Source organism: Pieris brassicae, chromosome 4, assembly GCF_905147105.1.
Source record: "Pieris brassicae chromosome 4, ilPieBrab1.1, whole genome shotgun sequence".
Lineage (NCBI taxonomy): Eukaryota > Metazoa > Arthropoda > Insecta > Lepidoptera > Pieridae > Pieris > Pieris brassicae.
Genome location: NC_059668.1, coordinates 19,101,630 through 19,127,971, shown reverse-complemented (window position 1 = coordinate 19,127,971; position 26,342 = coordinate 19,101,630). Strand labels below are relative to the sequence as shown.

Below are 26,342 nucleotides of genomic sequence, written 5' to 3'. Positions count from 1 at the left end.
GTTGTGTCAACTGTCAAGTTAAAATTAGAAAATGTGTGGTATCTATTTTTGTTTAAATTAATAAAACTATGTATACAAAACACGATGATTTGTTTACATCAAACCCAGATAATTGAATAGGAACAGGAAGTGTCAAACGTGTTACAACGGTAAACAACATACTGCTAATAATGCTATGAAGAGATGAAAATTTGGCGTACGATTTCCTTCAACAAGGAAAGTATACATCATCGAATCAGTCAAGAAACTATATCCAAGTTGTCAAAACATTTACTACGTACAAACATGTATTGAATAATGCGTTACGCTGTCTAGAAGTATATTATACAATCATTATGGATATATGACCTGCATGCTGGCCTTCGTAAACTATCCGACCGCTGGAAAATTTTACGCGGGAAAAAAAATGACCCGATTTGACAATTACCATAGAGAATTTTATGGGGTATTTATGGTTGCCTTTTAAATGTCTCATCAAGTTTATTTACAATTCGTGACACCTAATCCAACCGGGATCTTATGTTTATTTAAAAAATATATTTGATATTAATCTAGTTCGATTTGTAAACGTATTTCTATTCGATAAGTAATTACTTTATGGATATATATACCTGTTGATTCTGTTTGACCATACGACCTAGTTACCTATAGTAGGGAAAATCTGGCCTACTAGTTCATCTGATTTTGAAGTATATTCGTAGGTTATAGAAAACCCTTACTGATTTTGATTAGCATGAACAATTGACGCGTAAATTTAGTTTTTAACGCGAAGGTTCACTATGTCAAGGATAGTCGTTCGTGATACTTTTCGTTTACGAAATTTAAACTGACCATATTATAATTAAATAATCAGACAAAAAATATATAATTTTGTATGAAATAAATCAATGAAAGAATCCGAAAACTGCGTCACAGCATCAAACGTGTGGGGTCAGTCAACTTTAGCCAGTCATTCTATTTGATTGTGGAGTTTAGTATCGTAATTGCTATTAATTAAGATTTTGAGAATCAATTTGTGGTGGCGGTTAATAAATATGAAGGATGATTTTAATGAAACATAAGAATAAGATTTAAGCTTCCACGATGACTATTTGTGAATAATGAAGGAAGGCTTTCATAGAAATATGCTTAGTAGTTAAAATCGTTTTTTTTAATTAATTAACCATAATACATAAATCAGTGGCTTAACAACATTTTTAGCTCTGGGCCTCAGATTTCTTGATCATTTGTCAATCTAATAGGCAAGTACCTAATCAGACACGCCGGGTTTAAGTTTCGGCACAATGTTTTCTTTTACTGTTCGAGCGAATATTAAATACGCACTTAGAAAGTCCATTGGTGCACAACCGGAATCGAACCTACGACCTAAGAGATTGCATAGAACACTCCTCTCTGATTAAATGGCTATATTCCCTAATAATAAATGTCGATTCAAATACAACAACATGAATATTTAATTAAACTACAAACCTCTATAAATGGTTGTAGACAGTCGGTAACTCACTCGTTGCTATGGCAACCGGAACCAAAACATTCTCTAGAAATTGCCAAGTAGGGATAGCAAAGTAAAAGTTTACTTACTTCTATATATCTCAGTATATATCTAATTTGTATTTTATTATGTGTTTAGTAATGGCAATGGCACCTCGTTCAACGCACCTTGAGATAACCGGTTTTCTAAAAAAAAAACCACAAACGTGATCACGATTAATACTTTAACCGTTCCAACTATTTCGATAAATTTCGGTAAGCTCTCTTTTGTTTATTTACACAAACGTTAATGTTAAACCATTACTAAAATGTAGCTTTAAAAAAAAAATACGTATAAGCTCAATGGTCCACACCAACAAATAACCTTACAAGAATATGTTTTAGCTAGAATATATATAACTAGTTTTTTGTTTTATATAACAGAGGGCAAACGGGCAGAAGGCTCATCTAATGTTAAGTGATATCGCCCCCCATAGACACCCACATTGCCAGAGGGATTGCAAGTGCGTCAGCCTTTTAAGAATACTTCATCAATACAAGTTTAGCCAGCGAGGTTTATTATAATTTGCCAATACACAAAGTCAGAAGTCACGGTCGCTAGTGTTTCATAAATGGTGCCCAGTTGACTCGCAATAAATAAATATGTATGTACCGTCAATAAAATCGCAATTTACAATATGTAGCTTCATTATCACTTACAGCAACTAAGTAGATAACAATCAGCTTTCAGGCTTGTGCGAGACACGAAATTAATTAAAACAAGTTTGTTCGCGGATCCTATGCAGGGTGAATAAAGCAGCGCTGAGTCACTAGGTAATTACACTGGCAGACGTCGTCTCAAATGTAACATTATCTTTAATGTAGCTAACTAATACAACACGGTCACTTAGATAAGATATTAATAGGCACTTTGCGTAATTGATCGGAAATTAGAAAAATATATTGGCTTCTATAAATTACAATAATAAATTTACTTATAATTAAGGAGGGTAAACACAAATTGTATATAGAAGTTGAGCTATATTAATAGTTGGGTACCTGCTTTAAAAAGTCATTTAAAAATTCTGCTATGAGTATAGTTTGCGGAGCTTGTACACTTATAAACATATTTTGATAAAAACTGTTGCGTAATAGTTCGAATCGTAGAGCGGTAAGCGCTGCTGTGTCTCGTCTTTTTCTAATTTTCCGCAACACGAAGGACTTCTGACAATTAACAGGGTAAAGGATTGAATTTTTTCATGTCATCTAATCTTTAACGTGTCATCGAGAATTTTTAATTATAATGATTAATTATCTTATGAATTGATTGATGAGACTTTTCAGTGTTTCATTGTCTTCCGTTAATTGCGATTTTAACATCATACTTTGTATTCCTTACGACTTTTGACTGAGTCATCTTCGAAATTATGCGAAAACAATAGTATTAATGTAATGGAATGGGATGACTCATTGATAATCTCTAATTATATTGATGCTTATCTAATTAAAATTTATTATCATGCTAATTTTAACTTTAAGGGGGAAGCCCTTTAATTTAACAATTTTTGGCCGTGAAAAGCCTTTTGCTGGACATTAATATAAAATTATGTCCAATTTTATAATAGTTAATCTAGTTCATAAATACGGCAATGTTCGAAATTCAAAAAATGTACAAAGCGTTTGCCGTGTTTTAAAATTAAAACGCCATTATTTGAGTTAAGATCTGTCGGCCATATTTACGACATTCGCCTTCAAATATTCTAAACATACTTCCAGTTCTATAATAACCAAATACATACTATTCGAATATTTCGGTATAGTCTAAATTTGTCGTATTTATAAAAAAAAGCTCATTTAAGCAATTAATTTTTAGTCTAAAAACCCAGGAGATCCTTTTCAGCTAAGCAACATTCCGTTTTGACGTAATTTTCCAATTCTCATATTATTTTTATTAATATTAGTCTTGTATAAAATTTACCTTAAAAAATATCTGAAGTAAATGTTTAAAAGTAGTTTTCCTTCGAACTTAAGTTTCGCGTCACTATTATAATCTAATCTTAGGGAGCGATATTTGCACGTTGATAGTGTGGCAATTGACCCATAAGTCCTTGTGATTTTATATTTCTTACTAAACGTATTTCGTAGGATAATTCGAAGTAATATATCAATAAGTAAACAATTTTAAAGGAAATCGTCTTCGGTTATATTTAGAGAAGCAGAGTCATAGAGTTGAATATATGTTACAATAAACTTATGACATTGACATTTAACATCTTAGTTAACTATAGACAATCCGACTTCGTAACATCGACTGTGGTTGGGCTACAGATACTGTAAACAAAACACAATCAAACGAAACGCGGCATCGTTTTGTCTTGCGGTTTTTATTTATACATTTCAAATAAATAATTTTAATAATGAATTTATTACCGTGGTAATTTAGAACCGTTCTTTCAATTCTTGAAGTTACACATGTCATTCGCACAGTCACGTATGCACTCAGGCGTGTAAAATAATAATATATGTAATTAAAATACGTATATATTTTATTAATGATATTAACTATGTACTAAGTTTGTAATGGAAGTGCTGGGTACTCTGACACAGATATTCACTTACTTAAAAGGATTACCACATCTTACATTTTGCAATAAATTGTTTAAATTAAATTAAAACTAGTCATGAATTTAAATCTCGTAAAAATTATATTATAATTCGTTTTTTCTGTATCCATTTCCAGGCTAATTATGTATTTTACGTTAGTATTTATTGAATCTTTGTCGAATTTATTAATGATGTATATCCTCAATGTTATATTAAATTGGGACAGCGATTCCAAAGGTATAGTTGAACTGCGGCAACACTTCAGTGTTTTGCCTGCCCACGATTTAACAAATAACCGCATAGCCGCCACAAATTTGCGATATTTCTGTTATTTCCTTGTAGTTTGTATAATCCGTTATATTTAATAAATTATTGTTAGTCAAAAATATTTAATAATTGAAATGATTTCGTGTATACCAAACAATATAATTGTTGTAGTGCAATTTTTATAAATGTAACTTCAATAAACGGAACCCTGATTCTATAGGGTGTTGTCTAAATTGGCAACGTTCACAAGGGTGCTTCGCGCGCGTTAAATACGCAATTTGGAGTCCCATACAATCAACCAAATGAGCGAGTGTCAATGTAATCAATTACGCATCTTTTTACATCAATATATTTTTATTTTCCATGTCACCTTATTACAGTTTCGATTTAGTAACAAAATAGTAGATATTTTAGATAACCCGGAAACCATGTTTATGTTTGAAAGGAAACACTTTTTTACCGGATTGAAGCTATGTATGTATTTCAATGTGTAAAAGCTATGTTAACAAAAGAAAATACTATGTTTATAATATTATACAGAAAAAGTGGCGTTTTCCTAGGACTCAGATTTTTATATCTGTTTCGTGATCATTTGTGTTTTTAAAACGCAATTAGGTAGTCGTCCTACTGAACCTGACACACGCCGACGACTTTTTGTGTCTGAGGTTTGCCGGTTTCCTCACGATTTCAGAGATTATAACTGCACTGCTATAGAGCGGAAATATTTGTAATAATGCTAAAAATAATTTTACCATTACAACGTCACATTATCCCTAAGTAATATTTATAAATATCCTTGCGAAAACACTACTAAATTGTAGAATGTGTTAAATCATGAAAAAGTGTATTTCTTTTCGCGTAACTAGAAGTTGCTTATTCCAAAGTTATATAAAATTCGGATTGTGTAATATTGTGTAATTAACGTTTACTTGCTAATGTATACATGTAAGCATTACATAATGTGGACATGCTTAAATTTATGCCTACTTTAATGGGTATTTTTCACATATACTTGTTCATTCATCAAACCCTGCTATATTTTTATACCATTTTTCTATGGTTTGAATAGCTGTGAGTAAGGTCGGAACTAGTGTGCATATAGCAGTAATAGGTGTTTCTTGAAATAAGTCATTTGATTTTTTATAGAGAGCAAACGGGCAGGAGGCTCTCACCTGATGTTAAGTTATATCATGGACACTCAATTCCAGAGTGCTCGCGAATGCGTTGCCTCCCTTTTCATATATTTGGTTCCCTTAGAGTAGAGACTCTTAGGGCGTAGGGTTCAAGTGTCAACACACGCTGTCGCTTATAGAAGATTTAAGTTGGCGTTGTAGATAGTACAGGTGACCTCAGAGCTGGTACTGTGCTCGCTCAACGAATAAGTATCGCAATACAGCGAGGTCATGCTGCCAGCGTTAAAGATACACTGCAAAGGGTCCAGAATTTTTAAATATCTTTTTGTTTCATATTTATCAATTTAAATTAGGTATTATTATTATTTTTGCCCCATAGGTTAAGAATATTAATATGTTTTTACTTTCTATTTTTAATGTATCATCATTTTAGTTTAGTTTGTTTTTTTTGTTTCTATTTAGTTTTGGCTTAATAACTGTGTCTAACATGTATTTTTGCATTTCTTGCCTATCTTATGTATACATTTTTTTTCTTCACTCACAGTGGTTGCCTGGAAGAGATCGCTCGAAAGCGATAAGGCCGCCAGTTGCCCTCCTTTTGATTTATTTTTGTTCGATTTTTTATATTGTAATGTAACAAAGTGTTAATAAGTAATACATAAATATTGTAATTAGTCTATATTCGTTTGTTATTTAATAAGATAATTTATGGACTACGCCTGTAGAAAAACTCAGACCGTTGTCGTTCTTACTATATCGAAATAGTAAAAAAAATATTTTCAAAAGTGATTAAAATAATAGTAACGGCGTCTCATAGTCTATGGGGGAAGTGTGGGGTGAGGGAATCCCGCTGTGTTGCTCGTTAACTACACAAACACAGATAAATTATTTTTATCTGGCAATTTACCCCAATCTACTCTATTGTCAATACATGATGACAGCTATCGTTTAGCGACAATCGATTGTGAAGTTTATCTCGAGAATTAGCGCTCAAAGTGGTATCTTAAAGCCCTTTTTTATAGAACAGGGGGCAAACGGACTCATCTGAGGTAAAGTGTTATGGACATGGAGGGCTCGCGAGTGCGTTGCTGGCCTTTTAAGAATTCATACGCTCTATTCTGGATTATTTCGGTTCTTAAATAACGCTCAGTTGAGGAACGACGGACGTCGAGTACATACGGGTGGATTTTCGTATTCTGCCTTGACGTCCGATGATGAAGTCAGCTGCAGGTATCAGGCAGCAGAATCAATTATATTTAAAGAAAATTGAGTTAATCATTCGATGTTAATTTTATTTTCTATTAGATTTCGCGCAGTTTTGACCTAGTAGTACCTTCGGCATGCAACCCTCATCCCTGAGGTCGTAGGTTCGATCCCCAGCTGTGGATTGTGGTTTGGACCAATAGATTTTCTTTCTATGTGCTCATTTAACATTAGCTCGAACGGTGAAGGAAAACATCGTGGGGAAACCGGCTTGCCTTAGACCCAAAAAGTCGACGGCGTGCGTCAGGCACAGAAGGCTGATCACCTACTTGCCTATTCAATTCACAAACGATCATGAAACAGATAAAGAAATCTGAGGCCCAGACCTAAAAAGCTTGTAGCGATATAGATTATCTATTATTATACAAATTGGAAATTTCTCACAGAACTTCAGTCATTTCACCAATTATTACAATAAGCTAATTGACATTGTTATATTTTTTTATTACATATAAAGAAATCCATACCAATGTCAAAGTATGACGTAATTGGTATTAGTGAACTTTAAGAAAAACTTATTAAAAAACTATGACAATGCAAAGTTTACATTAACATTGCTAATTGCAAAATGTTACTGTAATAATTTTTATAAATTGAATTATGTTCCTTAAAGATTGGTTAATTTATCCCCGTCCGGTCCTTACCTTACACCGTTATGCAAATATCTCTACGTCAATCGTGAAATATCTATCATTGATAAACCTTCACAAACGTATATATCTCTTATATAAAACGTAAGCTAGACATATGAAACAGGGAATATTACTAATTTAAGTCTCTATAGTATTCACAATAATATTATTATTAAAATTTGAAGATTATAGTATACATATATAACTCAAAACAATATTGTCAAAGGACGGTGTTCTATACCCTAAATCTTTTCTGGTGTTTTTTATAGAACAGGGACAAGAGGATCACCGGATGTTAATTGATACCGCCGCCCATGGGCACTCAATGCCAGAGGGCTCGCGAGTACGTTGCCGGCATTTTAACAATTTGTACGCTATTTTCTCTTCTTGTCGGTAAATAGACTTTTAAATTCAAATTAATGAATTTTCTTAGACATGGTATCGAGGACTTCTTTGATAGACGTTTTCTATAAAACCGCAGTAAATCACTTTGTTATTGTCAATAGATATTAATTGTTATATTATTCAGAAGCCTAACATTTTTGAAAATATTCTACAGCTAGCTATTCAATGTAAACAAACTATCAAATGTTTCTTCTCTATAATATTTTTTTATACAATTGTCTCTGCACAAAGACATCATTAAACATTACGCTTTAGCCTAACTAAAGACTAATAAGTAATTTAAAAATAACCTAATTTACTAAAAAGGATATTGAGCATATGAAAGACAACTTATAGTCCAATAACACAACTTACAGTCTCCATTAATAGAAAGACATTTTGTTCTTGTGTACTTACCACTATTTTGCACTCACTCACACTAATGCGAAGGGTTTTGTACTTTTCAATCTTTTTAATAAGTTAAATAGCCTCGACATTCACGTGGTGGTAGAACTTTGTAATATTATTATGGAAAAGTGTTCGCCGAAGCAAAGCTTGAAAATTCTAAAATTTTAATACAATAACGTATTTATTGCATCGGACCCTAATTCTATGATCGCTACGGGCGTATGCGCTTAAATCAACCTCACGAGCCGTATCTCCTGCCGCAACAAAGCCTTATCTTATCATTACAAATAAATTAACATAACACTCATTTGCATGTACGCGTATTATTTACGAGTGGGAGATGACGGATTTTCTTCCGTTTCCCGGCGCGGGGGGGAAAATTCCTTTGTCGTTTTTACCCTATAAAACATTGCTCAATATAAAATTTATATGGTTGCATTTGAAGAATTTTTTAATAAAATTTTGCAGTTATTAAAAATATTGTTCTGTGCCGGCACAATGTTATCATACCGGAAATTAAGTGATTCTATACCGTTTGTATGAGATTATATATTATTATCTCGCTTTGCTGGTATTACATATATCACTTGTAACCTTTATCATCACGATGAGATAACATGAAAATCCAACAGAAAAATCATTAAAACTTTTGTGTTTCACAGATATAGCGTGTTTGTGAAGCCCAAATATTTATTCAACAAAATTATACTTAAGGTAATTTAAGACAAATAAAGTGTTATTATTGCGATACGTACAAATAATATTCACCTCGCCAGTAAAGCGTTTAAGTGCCGCTGACCGTATTGTGAAACAAGTTGTCGAAACTAGTAGTTGCCAACGAAACTGTAGGTACCTATACCTATTTATAACGGGTAATGAACTTTATCTAATCATTGCAGTTATAATTCCTATAATTATTATTGTTCCTGTTTACTCTGAGCCTCAGTTGAAAAATGATTAATATCATGTTTAAAATTGGAAAACAGTTTTAACGAAGGTACTCATCTATCTTTTTTTATCCCAGCGTAAACACCATTTGACCAAAGTAACACGACTTTGAATCTGTAATATTTTTTATACGTAACCAGAGACAAGGTTTGGTATAAACCTATCTAAAACACTATTACACCCATTATATTCGTAATAAGTAGGTTTCATTTGATTCCACTGACAGATAATAAGGCATCATATGACTCATTCCTCAAACACAAATAAACTATTCTACAATTTGACGTCAAAATATTCCACGAATGTTTTTACGCCCCGAATGTTTAGATTAAACATTAAAAGCACTCAGATCTATACTCCCGTCATATAATGTTTTAATGTGCACTCAAAATTAGGGAGAAACACTGATAAAATGAAGCAAGTCTTAAATTACTCACTTACAGAGTAGTTATCCGAAAGAGCTTTTAAATCATTCACAAAACACTAATGGACGTAGGGGGTAGAGGGGTGGGGTGGAGCAGATGTAGTCCCAAGCGAGCAATGAAATGGAATGGAGATATAACAATATAAAGGTGTGTATGAATTAACGTGGATTGCATTCGCAGGACGCGCGAAACCTGGGGTTGTTACACGAATCAAACGCTTTACACAAATCCTTCAGCTCAGTTTATATCGCATTTTAGTTTTAATCGTGCGTGTTCCAAATATATTGTATAAGTTTTATCACAACTGTTTGCTTTTACAACCGAAATTGTGTTGTAGTGGCCTAATATTTTCTTATTTGACGCATTTGAACCGACTCGAAATATATTTTTAAAGCTTCAATTAAAATTACAATTAATACGCGTACTAAACGCAATTGCACATACAATCCTTCATTTCCACGTTGAACAAACTGGAGAGCTTGGTTCCGGGGTACAGTTGCAGGAATAATAAATGTCGAGGGGTCTACCAGGGGAGGCCGAGTGCCATTATTATCGGCGGCAATTTAATTAGATCCCCTACATTATTACCACTGATTCGTTTTATAATACCGCTCTAATATACTGTTTGTTATACAAAATACGATTCAAATTACTGTTATTGAAACCTAATTAGCGGGTTTATTGTTGAGTATCCACGATCTCACGTTAGTCCGTCTTGTATATGATTACTGTAATTTTCCAAGTTAATAACTCCAATATTTGCAGACCGTACGAATCTATTTGTATTTTTCTAAATGTATAGTCGGTTGTTACAAAGCGTTTCACTAGAGGTGCAGTATTTTTTTTACTATCGCGATAATATATAATCAACTCTGATAACCGAAATTGTCTTTAAAAAGCATAAAATTACTTTCCGATCTTCGGAATTTGTTCAGTGGATGCAATCACCCGCGCCAATGCTTCCGGCTCATCGATATTCGTAACGAATCGGCGAAATTCAATAATTATCCCGAACACGACTTCATTCATGAAAAAAGACTTATAAAAAGGTGTGAATGAAAGGAAATTCGATCGAAACGTACTGCGGGCACTTTTTGTGAACGATCGTTTGTAGTTTGTTGTTTGGAGCCCAAACCGTGCTCTCCTAGATAAGATTTTAAGTGGCCAAGTTATCAGTGCATGACCAGTCTTTTCAATGGGTCTCCCATTGAAGTTCGTTCATTGATTGATATACTTCGTAGTTTTATATAGTAATCGAAGAATTTTCTCAATCTACAAATGTAAAGGGTAAAAATGTTGTGAATACTAAACCATATCTGTCAAAAATTGAAGAAGAGTGAGTGAAATAGACACAGCAATGTCAGCCCTGTGGCATATGCGCTATTGAAATCTAATCACTATTATTAGTACGTCGACTAATAAATTAAAAATAATAAATAGAGTAATAAAATGATCTGTTTCAGCGCAGGTCTAAATTGCTTTACAGGATTATAGGATTCGTATAATATAGAAAACTTCATTATTAGTTAACGCTACATGATTTAATTATCTTTATATATCCCCTTTGATCTTAAACAGGTCAAATCAAAGAGTTGGAAATATGTTAAATGTATTTTTATTGCTCGTAATAAATTTACGACTTGTAGGTATCCCTATGCGCCCACGCAACTCGCTTTGAAACTCGGAAATGTGTGCAAGGACGCGTTCGAAATTCAAACGTTTCATTTAAAATTATTTTGTTTATTAACGTTTATAAATATATTAAAATTATTACGTTATTTTTTGATTAATCAAGTCTCTAGTTATTATTAAGAGCTGCATATATACGATTCTTAGTTACAAGTAAACAGGTAAATTCTACTTTTAAATCTATACACATTAAACCATCTTATGCTCGAACACAGCAAATATTTAAAAACGTTTATTAACTATGCTATATCCGTGAAATTAATGTTTACATAATGTCATAAAATACACACAGTTCTGAGCCAAGTGCTAGTTTATAACATCCTTGGCCTAATATTAATTTTACGCTGTTTTCGAAGCTCACATTTTTCTATATTCATCTTATTATAAATAGTAATTAGCACTTGTGAAAACAGGCCACGGAACTGTTTAATATGTGTTAAAAAATTAATTCTTAACGGCAATACGAATCACAATACTGCAATTTATTTGTCGATATAATTTTTAAGTAGATAATTTTGTGGTTGATTAAGTTTTTAATATCAAATATTAGTATGGCATTTGGTCAAGGTGTACATTTTATTTATTACGTTAGCTATGACAAACAGTCGGGACGGTTCAGGAATGCGGCCTACCTGCCATGGGACCACCACTAATCAATTTAGCTTGTATTATCATACCAATAACGCTTTATTACAATTTTTTAATTTGTTCCTTAGGTGAACAAATGTCATTTTTAATAGTGTTTTTTTTAATTAATTTCTAGTTTGGAAGTTACTGTTACGGTCGTTTATTGTTAAATAACTTGTAACTATTAAAATAAATATACCCAATTATAAAAATGTAACAATTAGATATTAAATAATTCAAATGTCCCTTTGTTTTACGTCACAGCTTGATTGATCATGGCGAATCCCTCTCTACCAAGACTACAAATTTTTCACAATTTTCACGTAAACTTTCCGACCGTGGTAACAATAACGGTCTGAAATATATAATTTTCTATCAAAGTGTTTTTATAATAGTTTCTGATATTGAACTATTTATAAATTAATTAGAGCGCTAAGTCGGTTACAAAAATGTAGGGGCCACCTGGCAACTGCTTGTCAATCCCATCGCCCCATGTATTGTAACTACGTTTTAATCCACACGTCAGAAGCGCTGAAGCGTAATGGACAATGCCCGCTGTATGCTAGATTTCTATAACAGTTTTATTTTATTGTTATTAGCGGTCAACCGCCTCTGATTTAGTTTTTTTATGACAATTCATTAAAATTTATTAAGGAGTACTTGCCAAAATAATGTATTAATAGTCAAAGATGTTCCCCGTAGATCTAAACCGAATCTAAAGTCATTTTACTGCCGTGTATTTTCTTTAATCTGTTATTATATAGTGAAATTACTAACTATATAGTAAAATTCAGCTGAGTTGCACCGCTTTATATGTCCATGTACAGCTATAATTAATATAACGTGCAAGACAATTTTTTAAAGTAGAATTTTACTTTTACAGTCTACTTTTAACACACTACACTTTGTTGGCATTTAGAAGTAACATTACAAATTACTTTTGTCTTAAAAGACTGTTTTAAACAAAATAATTGCTATCGATAGATGAATTTTCTCACAATCCATTTCTGTCATGAATAAAGTTTTTTTTTTTTAATTTTTTTTATTCAAACTTTAACTTACTATACTTTACGATAAAGATTTAACGACGTAAGAAGCAATCCTAGATAGTGGAGTACTCTATAGGCGTAAAACATAGATTATAGCACCAAAAACAAAAACCTACCTGCCAATCTCGGGCGGTTAATCTGACAGCTCAAACGGATTTTCAGTTACGATTGAGAGGAAAATAGTAAATTAGAAACAGTTAATATTCCGGACCACCCACCAGTTAGCCGGTGTCCATCAATGTCACTGTTCATACGTAGAACAAAAAATGCCCATCATTCTTGCATTTGTAAAGCTTGATTTATTTTTATAGTCATTTTATGATATACATCATTCAGGTTATGTAATTTTTATTATGACTGTAAAATCGTGGGTATTTATGGGTTTTTGATGGATATATGTACTAATTATAAGTGTAATGTAGTCATGCATGAGAGGTGAGAGGCCTTTTAGCTTAATCTGACCGGGTATCTTTGGCTATAATAAATTAATCAGGAACGTTACAACCTTAGGTCTGGGCCTCAGAATTTTGAATCTGTTTCATGATCATCTGTCAATCTTATTGGCAAGTAGATGATCAGCCTCCTGTGCCTGACACACGCCGACGAATTTTTGGTCTAAGTCAAGCCGGTTTCCTCACGATGTTTTCCTTCACCGTTCGAGCGAATGCTAAATGCGCACCTATGACCTCAGGGATGAGAGTTGCACTCTGAAGCCACTAGGTTAATACTGCTCGGCATCAGCTCTATTAGGTACTTATTAAAATTTACGTTTTGAAGTATAGTAAAGACATCTATTACCGCTGTAATAGAAGTATTACATGAGTTTTAACTAAATTAACTTATTGGGTACCCATGAAGTCTTATGTATGTATGGAGAAGCTGAAAAATTTGTATACAAATGTATTTTAATGAGCGTTAATCAAAAACAAAAACAATTTTTTGTTTAATTTTGTTCCTGTTTAAGTTTGTCTAAATAACTATATGTATTATCAATATTTGCAATTATCATTTTTTTTTCTCACGGTGGTTGACTGGTGAGAGAGTTGCCCTCCTTTTCATTTAATTATGTCAATTGTATTATATTTCTGTATGCAACGAAGTGTTAATAAATAAATAAAAATAATTTCTAACATTGCTGCCAATACCAAATTACAATTTCGAATTGTTATAAAAAATTCAACTCTAACATTCATTTATTGGACTTAGCATTGAAATGAACACGAGAATTATAATTATAATGTCGCAAAATATCCAACTTACAACATCATTATCTTAAATATCAAAGGAAAGTTAGAGTTTCAAAGGACCACAAAGAAATCATAACTTTCCATACACGTGTAGCAATTATAATGGTAGAGAATATTTAATGAGTGTTGTAAAAACAGAACTCGAAGTATAATTAGTTTAAGAACAAAGCATTACGATGAAATGACATCAGTGCCCTCGGCGCGAGCTAATGATCCCCCGATTAATACCGTTTGAATTTGAATTGTGTGGGTAGATTTGTTCAGTTCGAAGCATCGAATTAAAATCTATGAGCAACGGCTAGCCGAACTGACTGAATTTCATTTCTCTTTCTATAACTGTTTGCAGGTTCGTGTCGTGAGGGACCAATTTGACACCCACGAATCAAAGTTTATATCCATTTTTTTATTTATTTATAAATCCTAAAAGAACACGTATCCTTAAACTATACAAGAAAATATGACATCACAAATTTTACAAAGAAACGCATCAATTAGAGCATAAAAAACCTAAATAGAAACTTAAACCTACTAAACAAAGTTACGGTAAGATTGTTGTAAAATATATCAATGTTCATCAATGTTGGTAATTAAGTTGTAAGAGCGAGCTATTCACTGGAAACTTAAAAGTAGCAGATAAGCGATTTGTAGGTACGTTCACCTCCTTGCCTTACAATACAATACATACATTTTATTTAGTTTATACTTCGTTAAATTAAGTTTAAAACAATATTTTAATTGTCATATAACAAATTTGTAACATTCGTCAATGTCCGAATATACCAAACCAATACAAAAAGGTATTTGTTACGTATATTCTGAAAAACTCAAGGATACCTGGAATAATGAGGTGTTAGAGTTTAAAAATGCTAAAGGTGACCTTTAATAATGAGGCTCGGAAGATTTTTAATCCTCTCATTAATTAAAAGTTTAAGCCTTTGTAATTACAAACTTTTTACACGATTTTTTATAAAACGATATTGTTGATTATATTTTAAAGAATCACATTCAACATCGCTTCTAAGTTGAACAATTTTGGATACTATTTCTAAATATTTGTGTATTCTATATTTATATTTTGTCTTGTAATTACTAAAGCAATGCTTATGTATAGGACATTAAGTAGATCCTCACAATTTGATAGTGAAGTCTTGCAGAGCCTTTTCAAAGTCTTATACTAATCTGTTTTTTAGTAAGTGCTACTACTTGAACTTTTCAATAGAGACTGTAAGTACATTGGATTTTAATGTTTAATAGACAGATTAGTTAGGAATTACGCATAACGCCCAATAACGTCCTCTCGACTTAGGGTCCTTCAAGAAAAGAGCTTACCAATACTTGAAAGGCCGGCAACGCACTCGCGAGCCCTATGGCATTGAGAGTATATGGCGGCGGTATCACTTAACATCAGGTGAGCCTCCTGGCAGTTTCCCTCCTATTCCGTTAAAAAAATATAGATGAAACCTAGCCTTGACGAATATGTAAAACCATTAGCCGTTATTTAAAAAAAACACCTTATAACAAATTAAATTACCGCCCATACAAATTTTAAATGACACTTATATTACTTTTAATGACTTCGCTGTCGTGAATACACCAAAACGATAATGACTACGGTAAGACCGGACATTAACAACACCAATTGAGTCATTTGTTAAACCTCAAAGAATGCCGATGTCAGCTAATTAGTAGTATTATTTGATTGAAATTAGCTACATTTATTATAATTGAACCTTTTATATTCTCAATAGCCGCGGGCAATTCGATCTCAAAGCCGTGTAATTAATCGTTCTTTATTAATAAATTGTATCCCATAAATTACAATATAAAAGATATGAGAAAAATTGCCAGCGTTTAATTTATTTCTGGTATGAATTAAGGTACAATTAAAATGAGATTTTGATTTGTGTTTTATGAATGGGGTCTTTGAGATTAGGATAATCGTTGCTGATAAATGCTAAAAGACATTTGAAAGTTTTCTATTTTATAGTTTTTTCTAGTATATATAATAAACTATAAAGAAAAAATATTTGTTCGAAATTTGAATATAACAGCGTGTATCAAATCAATATAGCTTGAGAGAGTTTAGTTCACGCTTTAATTTCTTAACAATATTTGAGATATGTTTTATATATTAATGATTCAATTTCCATATAATTTTATTTCATGCATTCGTAAACAATATACTTTACTGGCAATAGTTTCAACTTTATGCCAGTTTCTAGTAAAAGGTTGGGAAACTACCCGCGAGAAAAAATAAACAAATACATCAAAAGGAAACAAAGGGATAATCTTTGCTAGTTAAAAACAAAATATATTTTGTATTTTATCTCACATACCAAACGTTCGATGTTCAAAATTATATGACAAAACAAAAGCAAGATTATTCTTAATTTCTTAAACTCTGTTAATAAAAGAATGAAATTGAATTCCAAATTTGAATTGTCTCAGATTTCAAAGCCCCCAATCCAGTTATAATATTAAATGTCGCGGTTGACATCGCGCGCGCAGTAACGGTCGAACATGATTTATAGCGCAAAAACCGTAATTTTGCGAGTTGGATAGTGATTGGACTATATATAGATGTATTGTTTAATCCAAAGTGTTAGTGACTATAGAATACCATTTTACACGTCCAATTGTTTTTAGATTATTTTAATTTGTTACTTGTTAAAAACTGGAAAAGTTTAGAAAACGTTCGACCGCCTCCCACCCAGGTTGTAAGAAAGTGGCGAATGTAGAGCACGGGGAAGCAGTCATACTAGAAATTTAAGAGAGAACTATGTCCAGCAGTGAACGTTTACAGCCTGGAACGAACGAATGTTTCTGCTTCCGTTAAGTTAGCTTCTAATTTTTTTCATACTATCCTGCTGCTATTAGTTTCCTTCACTATTGATAAAAAACGAACCAAGTTTATATGATAATGGCTATAAGATTGTGCTAAGTGCATTGACTGTCTGAACAACAGATGCACTGTTATCAGTCACGAACAAACAAGATTGTTAAGTGATGTAGCTCGATTTCATTTCGGATATTTTATATACATTTTAATGATTAAACTTTTAATGCAAATATACTAATAAATTAACGCGAATTTCATACATTATTCAACGAACTCGATTTTCGTGGGAAATAAGCATTGGTCAGCGAGAAACATCTTTCTAGAACGCGTTTCGTATTTAATAAGAATTAATGAATGCAACATATTAAAAATAGTGATACTTGAACATGTTTAACCTGCTAAACCTTTGGTCTTTGTTTGAGACGGAATAAAAATCAACTATAGCAAGTTACGAAAATTTTTAACTTAAGGTCGTAAGTTTGAAAATCCGGCTGTAAACCAATAAAACGTTATGTCTGTGTGCGCATTTAACACTCACTAATACGGTGGAGGAAAATATCGCCGGGACCTACTTGCCTATTAGAAAAAAACAATTGATACCGAAATCTGAGGCCCAGAGCCTAATGTTCCTTGTTAAATTCTATCATTGAATATTCATTTAAGCTTACCCATTAATAATAATTAATATAATATTTAGCACATTATTGTCACTAACACAATAGTTACCATATAGTCTTATGTTTGTGTGCTAACAAAAATAAAGTATTATTATTATTAGAAGGTTGTAGCGCCACTGCTTTTTCTTAAACGATTATTTATTCATGTACTCAATGCTATTCAGTACAGTAGGAGCAGTGTTGGCCTAGTGGCTTCAGCGTGCGACTCTCACCCCTGAGGTCGTAGGTTCGAGGCCCGGTTGTGCACCAATAGACTGTTTATATATGTGCTCATTTAACATTAGCTCGAAAGGTGAAGGAAAACATCGTGAGGAAACCGGCTTGCTTTAGACCCAAAAAGTCGATGGCGTGCGTCAGGCACAGAAGGTTGATCACCTACTTGACTATTCCATTAACAAATGGTCATGAAACAGATACAGAAATCTGAGGCCCAGACCTAAAAAAGGTTGTAACGCCATTGATTCATTTTTGAATGCTATTCAGAATTCGTAATTGACCACCACTTAAATTGGGTTAAAATACAATAAATTAGCATTTATCTTTAAATTTTTATACCAGTATAAAACCTAGACAATATAATAATTTTAGGTGACCAGGGCTGGTATGAGCCTTATCTATGAAACAAAGATAAAATACGCCTCAGCCCTTTGTAAATACGAGTTATTGTTTGCATCTGATACGAGACATATAAGGTTTTAAAATTATTCTTTGTTAGTAATGTCTTGAATATAAGTAAAGAGAGTAAAACGCCAATTACATATTCATGGGACAATAGATATAATAGTAAACACATAGTAGTAACAAATTTAAAAAGAAAACCCTTTAGAATTTTCTTGTACTGTGTATATTTGTGTAGTAAATTTAGATCAATTTTAAGATTATGCAACATGACGTTTAAAAAGAACATTGAAATAGACCCTTACAAATTTAATTAAAATTCATCCGTACTAAAATACGAAAAAATAACGATGGATCGTGTCGCTTGATTGTGATTGGTCAATACTAGACAAATCACAATCAACCGACACGTTCTGTCATTTGCTTTTTTACACTGTCAAGCCCCTGCCTTCTTTCGCAGTCAGTCGCTATTATGTAACGAATTTATGTATTCCTTAATAATTTAGTTTCAATGAGTAGATGGTGAAGCTTGCCAACGCTGAACACTGATAAATTTGTACATAAGGAAAATAAATACAATACAATGTGACAAGCACTTATAGGCAAACATTACAAAAACGACGAGATAAAAATACATTGATTCATGAATACTAAAAACTAAAGGAAAATTTTATCAGAATGATGAATCTGGATATCCGTGAGCTTTGGCCAAAACTCTTTCGTTTAAAGGAGGGGGGGAAATGGGAGGCCTATTTAGAGGGTACTACGTGTACCTTGTTTTAGTTTTATGTTTTTGTACCTTATTTCGTTAAAAATCAACAAGGCACCATTATTCATAAATACGATTCCATTGACAACAGATCAGTGCTCTAACCTGGTTTCGCCTGTTGGCAACTCTTTTTTCGACATTGCACTAGAGAAAACTAGAACCCAAATTAATTATATTTAGTCCAATTATAAAGTTAACTAAAAGTACACATAAGTGTTTTATCTAATTATATTTAAACTATGATAAATATAGACTAGACTAAACATAATAAATTTACCTTAAAAATAGTAGTCAAGTGTTCCAATCCGACGTATGTCTTGGAATTACGACGTATTGCAAGGTAAGAAAAATATTAATTTAAAAAGTCAGCAGTATATTCGAACGGTTCTTAGCTGATTCGAGGTCACGTCCGATGAATAATGCTCGGGACATTAGCGGTCATTATATGCAAATTATATTATATATATTCTCTGAATACAAGTTCATTGTATGGTGTAAATAAATTGAATAATAATTGCATGTATCTGTGTAAAATGTTCAAAGAGATTTGTGCGCCAACTGCCTCAGTTAAACTACATCAAATATATTCACTATCGTCTCTTAGTAAGGGTTACATAGAAGTAATTACTTCAAGTATAGGTACCAGGACATCATAAGTATGTCAAATGGAGACTGTTTACCTACGGCACAGGGAATCCTAGTATGGAGACTACTGCACTTTCTCATTTTACTGTAAATTTTTTTTTATTAGATGTACTAGTGATAAAGTTGCTATGTTATAATACTTTAAGATATTATTAGCGTATGATTATACAATCTCTACCCATTCATATTCATAATTCTGACACTGGTGTAAAGGAAACGAAGTCCCTGTCCTCACAGTTACATCAAGAACAATTGTTAATTACGCATTTAAAAACTTATAAATTGCCATTGTTTGAACGCTATTTCTTTAAAAAGTAAACAAACATTGTTCGTCGCGTTTATTAATGAAATAAAAATATATTTTCGCCTCAAAACATTCCTCCTACGAGGAATTACACACTCGGTTCGTATAGAATTATTGAATAACGGACGAGGTCCTCAATGCTAGATATTTTATTCTCGTCAGCGGAGAGTGGGCTCCAATTTGTCCGCAGTTTTTAATTAGTATGTGAGAGAAAACGAATTGTTATGCTTGTAGAGCGGTTGTTTGTTAGTACGGGTACTCAATTGTTGAATAGCCTGTAACTTAATGGAATAGTTTTTTGAATCGTAGAATTATGGAAACTACGTAGCAGAATATTTTTATTGAATTGTAATTGGAAAGGGCAATTTGAAGTTTAGGTAAAAACTTTTCTATACAAAAATAGTGCATTTATTAAATTTTGAAGAGCTTTAGAAATCACGTTGTTGTGCCTTGCGGTGTTCTTGTCGTTTTCACACACTACTTCCTCTGTATCTTACTGGATTGTGGCAAAGTTGGTTTTCGGTTGGTCCAACTGTGGACTTCTCTCGCTCACTCAGTACTGAAAAGCACTTGAAATATCGATCTATATAAATATTTCCATAAATTCTTGTGTAAAAAAAGGTTTTTATGTCTTTACTGATATTGCTCTGTACAATATAACAGACGTCCCCGTGACCTGTTGGATTAGGGGTCACAAGCGACCCCATGGCCCGCGATGAGACGCGTCTTCCGCCCCAGGCTCTAATTAGCCTCACATACTCATTCCGTTTTCGAGTTTAATTTCGCAGTCGGTTTCGCCTTAATTATATTATTCGTACGCTGTTGTTCTTAACTGAAGGAAAAACTATTTTCCGATTACGAGGATAAATGTACTTTTAGTCAAGAAATTTACACTACTTTTTGTGATTTAATAAATATAATCTCCGAGGGTTTTCAGTGAAAATAGATAAAATATATACTTAATAAATATTATTGAATTGCAATTTTATACGCCAGCGAGTTTATAAAAAATATTTTACATAATACAAAAAAAACTAATATTAAATATTTACAGACATGAACCTAAACAGTTAAATCAGCAAATTATTTCAAATTTATTAACCTTAATAGGACCCTAACAAGATGACTTTCAAAACATTTAGGTGCAGTTCACAGTAATTGAAAAAATCACTTAGGAGGGTTGCAAGGAGAGCTTTTGTCCGGTGGCTAATAAGATTTTTAAACACCAACAAAGTATCCAATCAATGGGGCTTGAATAATGAAAATAGCACCTGCCCAGGTTCCCAGGCCACCCTCAGTCTACACACGCATAGCAAAATGTACCAAACGATTCACGACTTAAGTGATAATACATAAACATTATTTTTCCTTGTACGTTTTAATGTAATTTGTACTCAATTATATCATTCGAAATTTGAATTTTGATAGATTTTTACGAAATAGTTTAGTTGTTATGAGAAGTTTTATGGGGTTCAGAACATACCATGGTAGATGAAAGCCTAAAGCCACAAATCCACTAAAATGGGTATGGATAGCCTTTTAGGGGCACCCCGTAATATTTTGTTCTTTGCTTTGATTCCTTCACAACAATAGATCATACATATGTCACTGACACAACCAACCAATCTGCTGTACTGAACTTTATTGATATAAAGTCATTGTAAACAATTATTAAGTTATAGCTACTTCTTGTCTTTCAATCCCAGTAATGTTCAAATCACAATCTCGAAGACACTTGTAACTGAACATGTGTTCACAAAATTAACAAAACGTACATAAATCTGGTGTTTTCAGGGTTGTCACACATTTCTTGAAACTTGAGAAATAACAAAAATAATTTTGTCATTATTAAGTATAATATATTTTAAAAACGTGTTCGTTACTGTTTGACCAGAGAGAGAACGTAATCTGATAGAATTTAACACTACTAAATTGCCTTTCAAAATCAATTGAAAATATATTTTATCACGGCTATCCGACAGAGATGCGTGCCATATTTGAATTTAACTCGTTACTTCCAACATTCCTTTGAACATGTATTGGGATGAGTCGACGGGTTAACAAGTGGCAAGTGGCAACCCTGTGCGTATCCCGGGTGCGATTTAACGAAGTACGATAGGCGCACGCGACGCCTGCTCATTAGTACGCACGCAACTCGACCGTGCTGTACACGCCATCAATACTAGGCCCTTATAACCTTCATTAGACATACCCGACAACCAGTAATGACTTGCACCTCGCAACAGACATGTCTAGATCGCTCACGAACGCTCCGCCTTAATATTCCGCACACGTCAAACATAATCCACCTACAAGCTTATTACGACGGACAGAAATTAACCAAATTAGATTCAAAGCAAATCGCTTCAAAAGAAAGGGCTACTGAAATAATTGTCTACTTTACTTTACTCGAAATAGAATTACAATCTAAATTAATTACGCTTTTAAAGCGTCCGTTATTCTTAATTAGTTTCTGCACCGCAGCGGAAGCTCCGCGCCCGCCTCGCGTTCTCTTAATGAAGGGTAGTTTCAAATCAGTGCGTTTGATCAACTCTGTGCAGTCTTAATTACGGCACCCGTTCTGCGCGGGACAATCCTGTTATTTATGACTACATAAGCTTGATTATTCTTTAATGAATACTTGTTTTAAAACGTTTAATTAAGTTTTATGGCGACGGGATGGTTCAGACGTCCCGCCGCTACGACGGCCGCTGGCTAATTGGTTAGGGTTGACACCGCCCGGACCCCGCAAAGGACCGAACCCCGCTCCGGTTCTAATTGTACGAAATTGTTAATTGGAAAATTTTATAAACGCGCCCGTCCGCGGAGCATGGACGATGCCGCCCGGAAGGTCAAACAGAAATTAATTTTCGGCTGAAACGCTTTCAAAATAAAAAATATAATTAACAGAAATACATTTCCGTATTCAACTCTGCATTCGGAGAATATAATTTATTTTTTATCTGAAATCTTTTTTAACATTTGCCTTACGACAGATAACATATTTTCATGTTATTATATATATACGTTAATATATTGTATCTATTTGACAAGTTTTCTTAATACGTAATCTGACAAATTGATTAAAACATTGTTCATTGATCACGGTGACTGTGACACACTGTGAATAGAATTATGTAAATAATTATAAGTTTTAATAACATAGCTTTAATCCGTTCAAAAAGTGTTTTTCTCATTGTATTTCAATTCTCTTGTTTCATCTAACCTAGATTTATTTGTGAACAGGGCGTGTAGTTGCGGTGGTACGTGCGAGCGGTCTCCGCTCCAACCGTCAAGCTGGCGAGCGCCCTGAGTATGAACCCGCACTACCACGGGTACGCGGAGCTCAGCTCGCCCCACCCCTCCTCACCCGAGGCGGCCTTCGCCAACGGACACGACTACCCGCACAACAACAATAACCCAGCACTCAAAGAATGCGCAGGATGCGGCGGAAAGATCGTAGAAAGATTCCTCCTCCACGCCCTTGACAGATACTGGCATCATGGTTGTCTGAAATGCACATGTTGCGGCCAGGCACTTGCGGATATGGGCAGATCGTTCTACTTCAAAGGAGGCATGATATTATGTAAAAGCGACTATACTAGGTGAGTTTTATAAATAATCATTTCACTATAGTTAAATTAGTTTAATACAAGCATAATGCTGTGTCATCATTGATTCAGTGTACAAAAGGGAAAACTTAAGAAAGTAATTGGCTTCTCAGCAAACCTAGTAATCTGATTTCACAGAAGAAATTGTTGCAGCACAGATAAAATTGCACATCGCTAGTTTTGTATAACAATATCTAATATATTTTATGTACGATTTTAAATCGTTAAGTAATTGAAACTTTATAAAAGTTTAATCGTTTCTGTTAAGTTAACATAGACATAAATTTTTTTAGTAACGAAACGCACAAAATAATAATAATAATCAAAAAAAATTAAGAAAAACAAAAGGAATTAGGTACATTTTAAGTGTGTAATGTCAAAATATAGGTTGTGTACACTTATGAACGTCAATAAAAAAGAAATATACATTAAATGCTTCTAATTTTATTAATGTGTGTGTATTGTGGTTGTAACTGGCCCTGGCTTAGCATTATGCTGTGGAGCAGACGTGTTCCATACGGTCATTCTGCCAGAGACCGCAAAAAGAAAAATAACAGTAAAAATTAAGAGTGTAAGTTAAGAAGTCTGGGAAGATTTGTGTTTAAAAGTAAATAAAAAATAGCAATAATTGAACATCATTACCCATTTCAGAGTTAGTCTAGGCGATTGAGTCTATAAAATTCTTGTTGTAAAAACCAACGACAATATTATTGCGTGTCGTCTCATTAAAACGCAGATGATCTAATGAGAACATAAATTTGTTCATATTACACCATTAAGTTAATAAATTCTGTCCGAAGCCACTTTAAGTGATTAAGGAATTGCGTTCCTTTCCCATGTTTGAAAAATGTTCATTAGTGGCAGTCTACTCCGGCATTCGATGTCTGATTCCCATCGATTGTCAATAACTTATGTTTTTAGTCGATCATCTAACGATGACAATAGCGTCTGTCAAACGTTTTGACCGAAAAAAGTATACCGAGAAAGCCGCGGGCGCATTGTTATGAAAATGCTTAGAGCCGTATACCTGGGTGTGTCACAAAAAGTACTTTTAGGCCGATCGACGGTATCTCAAACTAAATTTGGAATTAAAAAAACGCTAAGGGCTAATTTAGATCGACAAACGAAGTTTTTAGTTTATTTTCTCACTAATTAACTGCTGTTGTAGCGTTCCGCGTCTGTTCTCATTTATAAATCACGTTGCGTTTGTAATTTATAAGCAGAAACAAAAGAAATGTCATGTTTTACTCACTTTTGACTTAGCGAAGAAGCATATTTAGATTGATGATAACTGATATACAAGCGAGTCTTACTGTCAATTAATTAAATTCTCCTAAATTAAATTCAACATGATTCTATTTACAATGTAAATAAATGTTTAGTCCTTTTATCCTTTACAAGCATCCCATTTAAAACTTACTATTCTCTTGCAAAAATTGTAGGGAAACATTAATTAAAGAAGTTGTTTTCTGAACGTCAGACTGAAGATATTATGAGTTATAAAGTTTTAGAAGCACTCACTTTATTCTTTTTAAACTGTGTATTTAATAATTGTATGGCTTACATTACGCGCGGTGTTAGTTGGCAAATAGCACGTGGACCGCAGCTGCCTTCAGGCGCCGCCCTGTTAATTAGTGGAACGCAAGGAATCCATCCCAATTAGCTAGTCCAACTATCTCTACCTAATTGCCCTTAAAGTATCTACTTTGCAACGCACAGTGAGATTCCGCTAGTCTCATTTGGATTATTTGAGATGAAAATACAAATTCATTTTACACTGATTTCCCTTGTTTACCGGTGGTTGTGAACCTAACTAGCAGAGAAGAGTGGGCCAACCGCGAGGTTCGTGCGTCGTAGATTCGATAAAGCTCGTCTCTCAGTTGACAGAGACGCGGCCTAACGAGTGGGGGTGAGGGGTGCGGGGGCGAAGGGGGATGAAGAAGTGCGGTTCCGTGCATGTCTCTGCTGATTGACCCGCGTCACTCGGCAAACAACAACTAACGAGTCGACCCCCGCGCCTCCAGGTACGGTGATTCGCTTGAATCGCTCCCGCGGCGACCGCTCGACTTTACGTACACGTCTTCCCTGATTGAGACTCCTTAACGAAATTAACGTTCTCTCACGCAAACAGCCACAACCCCCTTTTGTCCCGATATGATGGATTGCGGCTCCTAAAAGACGTGTTACTGATTACTGTACACACAAAATTACGCGATTTACTAACAATGTTATAAATAATTTGATGCTGCTTAAAATAAACATTTGTAGATAGATAGCATTGGATTAACTTCTAAAATTATATTATAAATATTCAACATGCTTAGAGTCGATTTAGTCTTTAATATCGACATATCATTTAAGTTTAGATGTGTTGCTGTTTCTATGCGTTATAAGATAACTAGTGAGAAAGATGAAAATTCACCTACATCTAAAAGATCGAGACGGTGAAGCACGTCCAGGCTCTTGAAGCAGGTTCGTTAAGCTCCGTCAATCAAGGCAATTGCTGCTCAATCGGCAATCAGGCCCGCCGCTAACGAGCCGCCTCTAAAACCAACTTCTTACTCCCTCACACTTTCGCATTGTTAACTCTCGCGCTCGCCACATTTGCAACTTATAGTCCAACTTCTTGAATATCATTTCCGATTATAATAATATTGAAGTCTCTCAAATTTAGTTGTATCGTATTTGTATAGGTTTATTTTGTCCCCGTATCCTGGGGATGAAATAACATAT

General features: G+C 33.7%; 1 protein-coding gene across 2 annotated transcripts in view; it reads left to right on the top strand.

Moving 5' to 3' along the window:
- Positions 1–26,342, top strand: part of LOC123708829 (LIM domain transcription factor LMO4) — a 137,769-nt gene that overhangs the window by 63,684 nt on the left and 47,743 nt on the right. For both annotated transcript variants that reach the window (XM_045659746.1, XM_045659745.1), the window contains exon 2: positions 23,245–23,603. In XM_045659746.1, coding sequence (XP_045515702.1) covers positions 23,314–23,603 — 290 coding nt within the window. In that variant the 5' untranslated portion in view covers positions 23,245–23,313. The remainder of the gene's footprint in view (positions 1–23,244; positions 23,604–26,342) is intronic.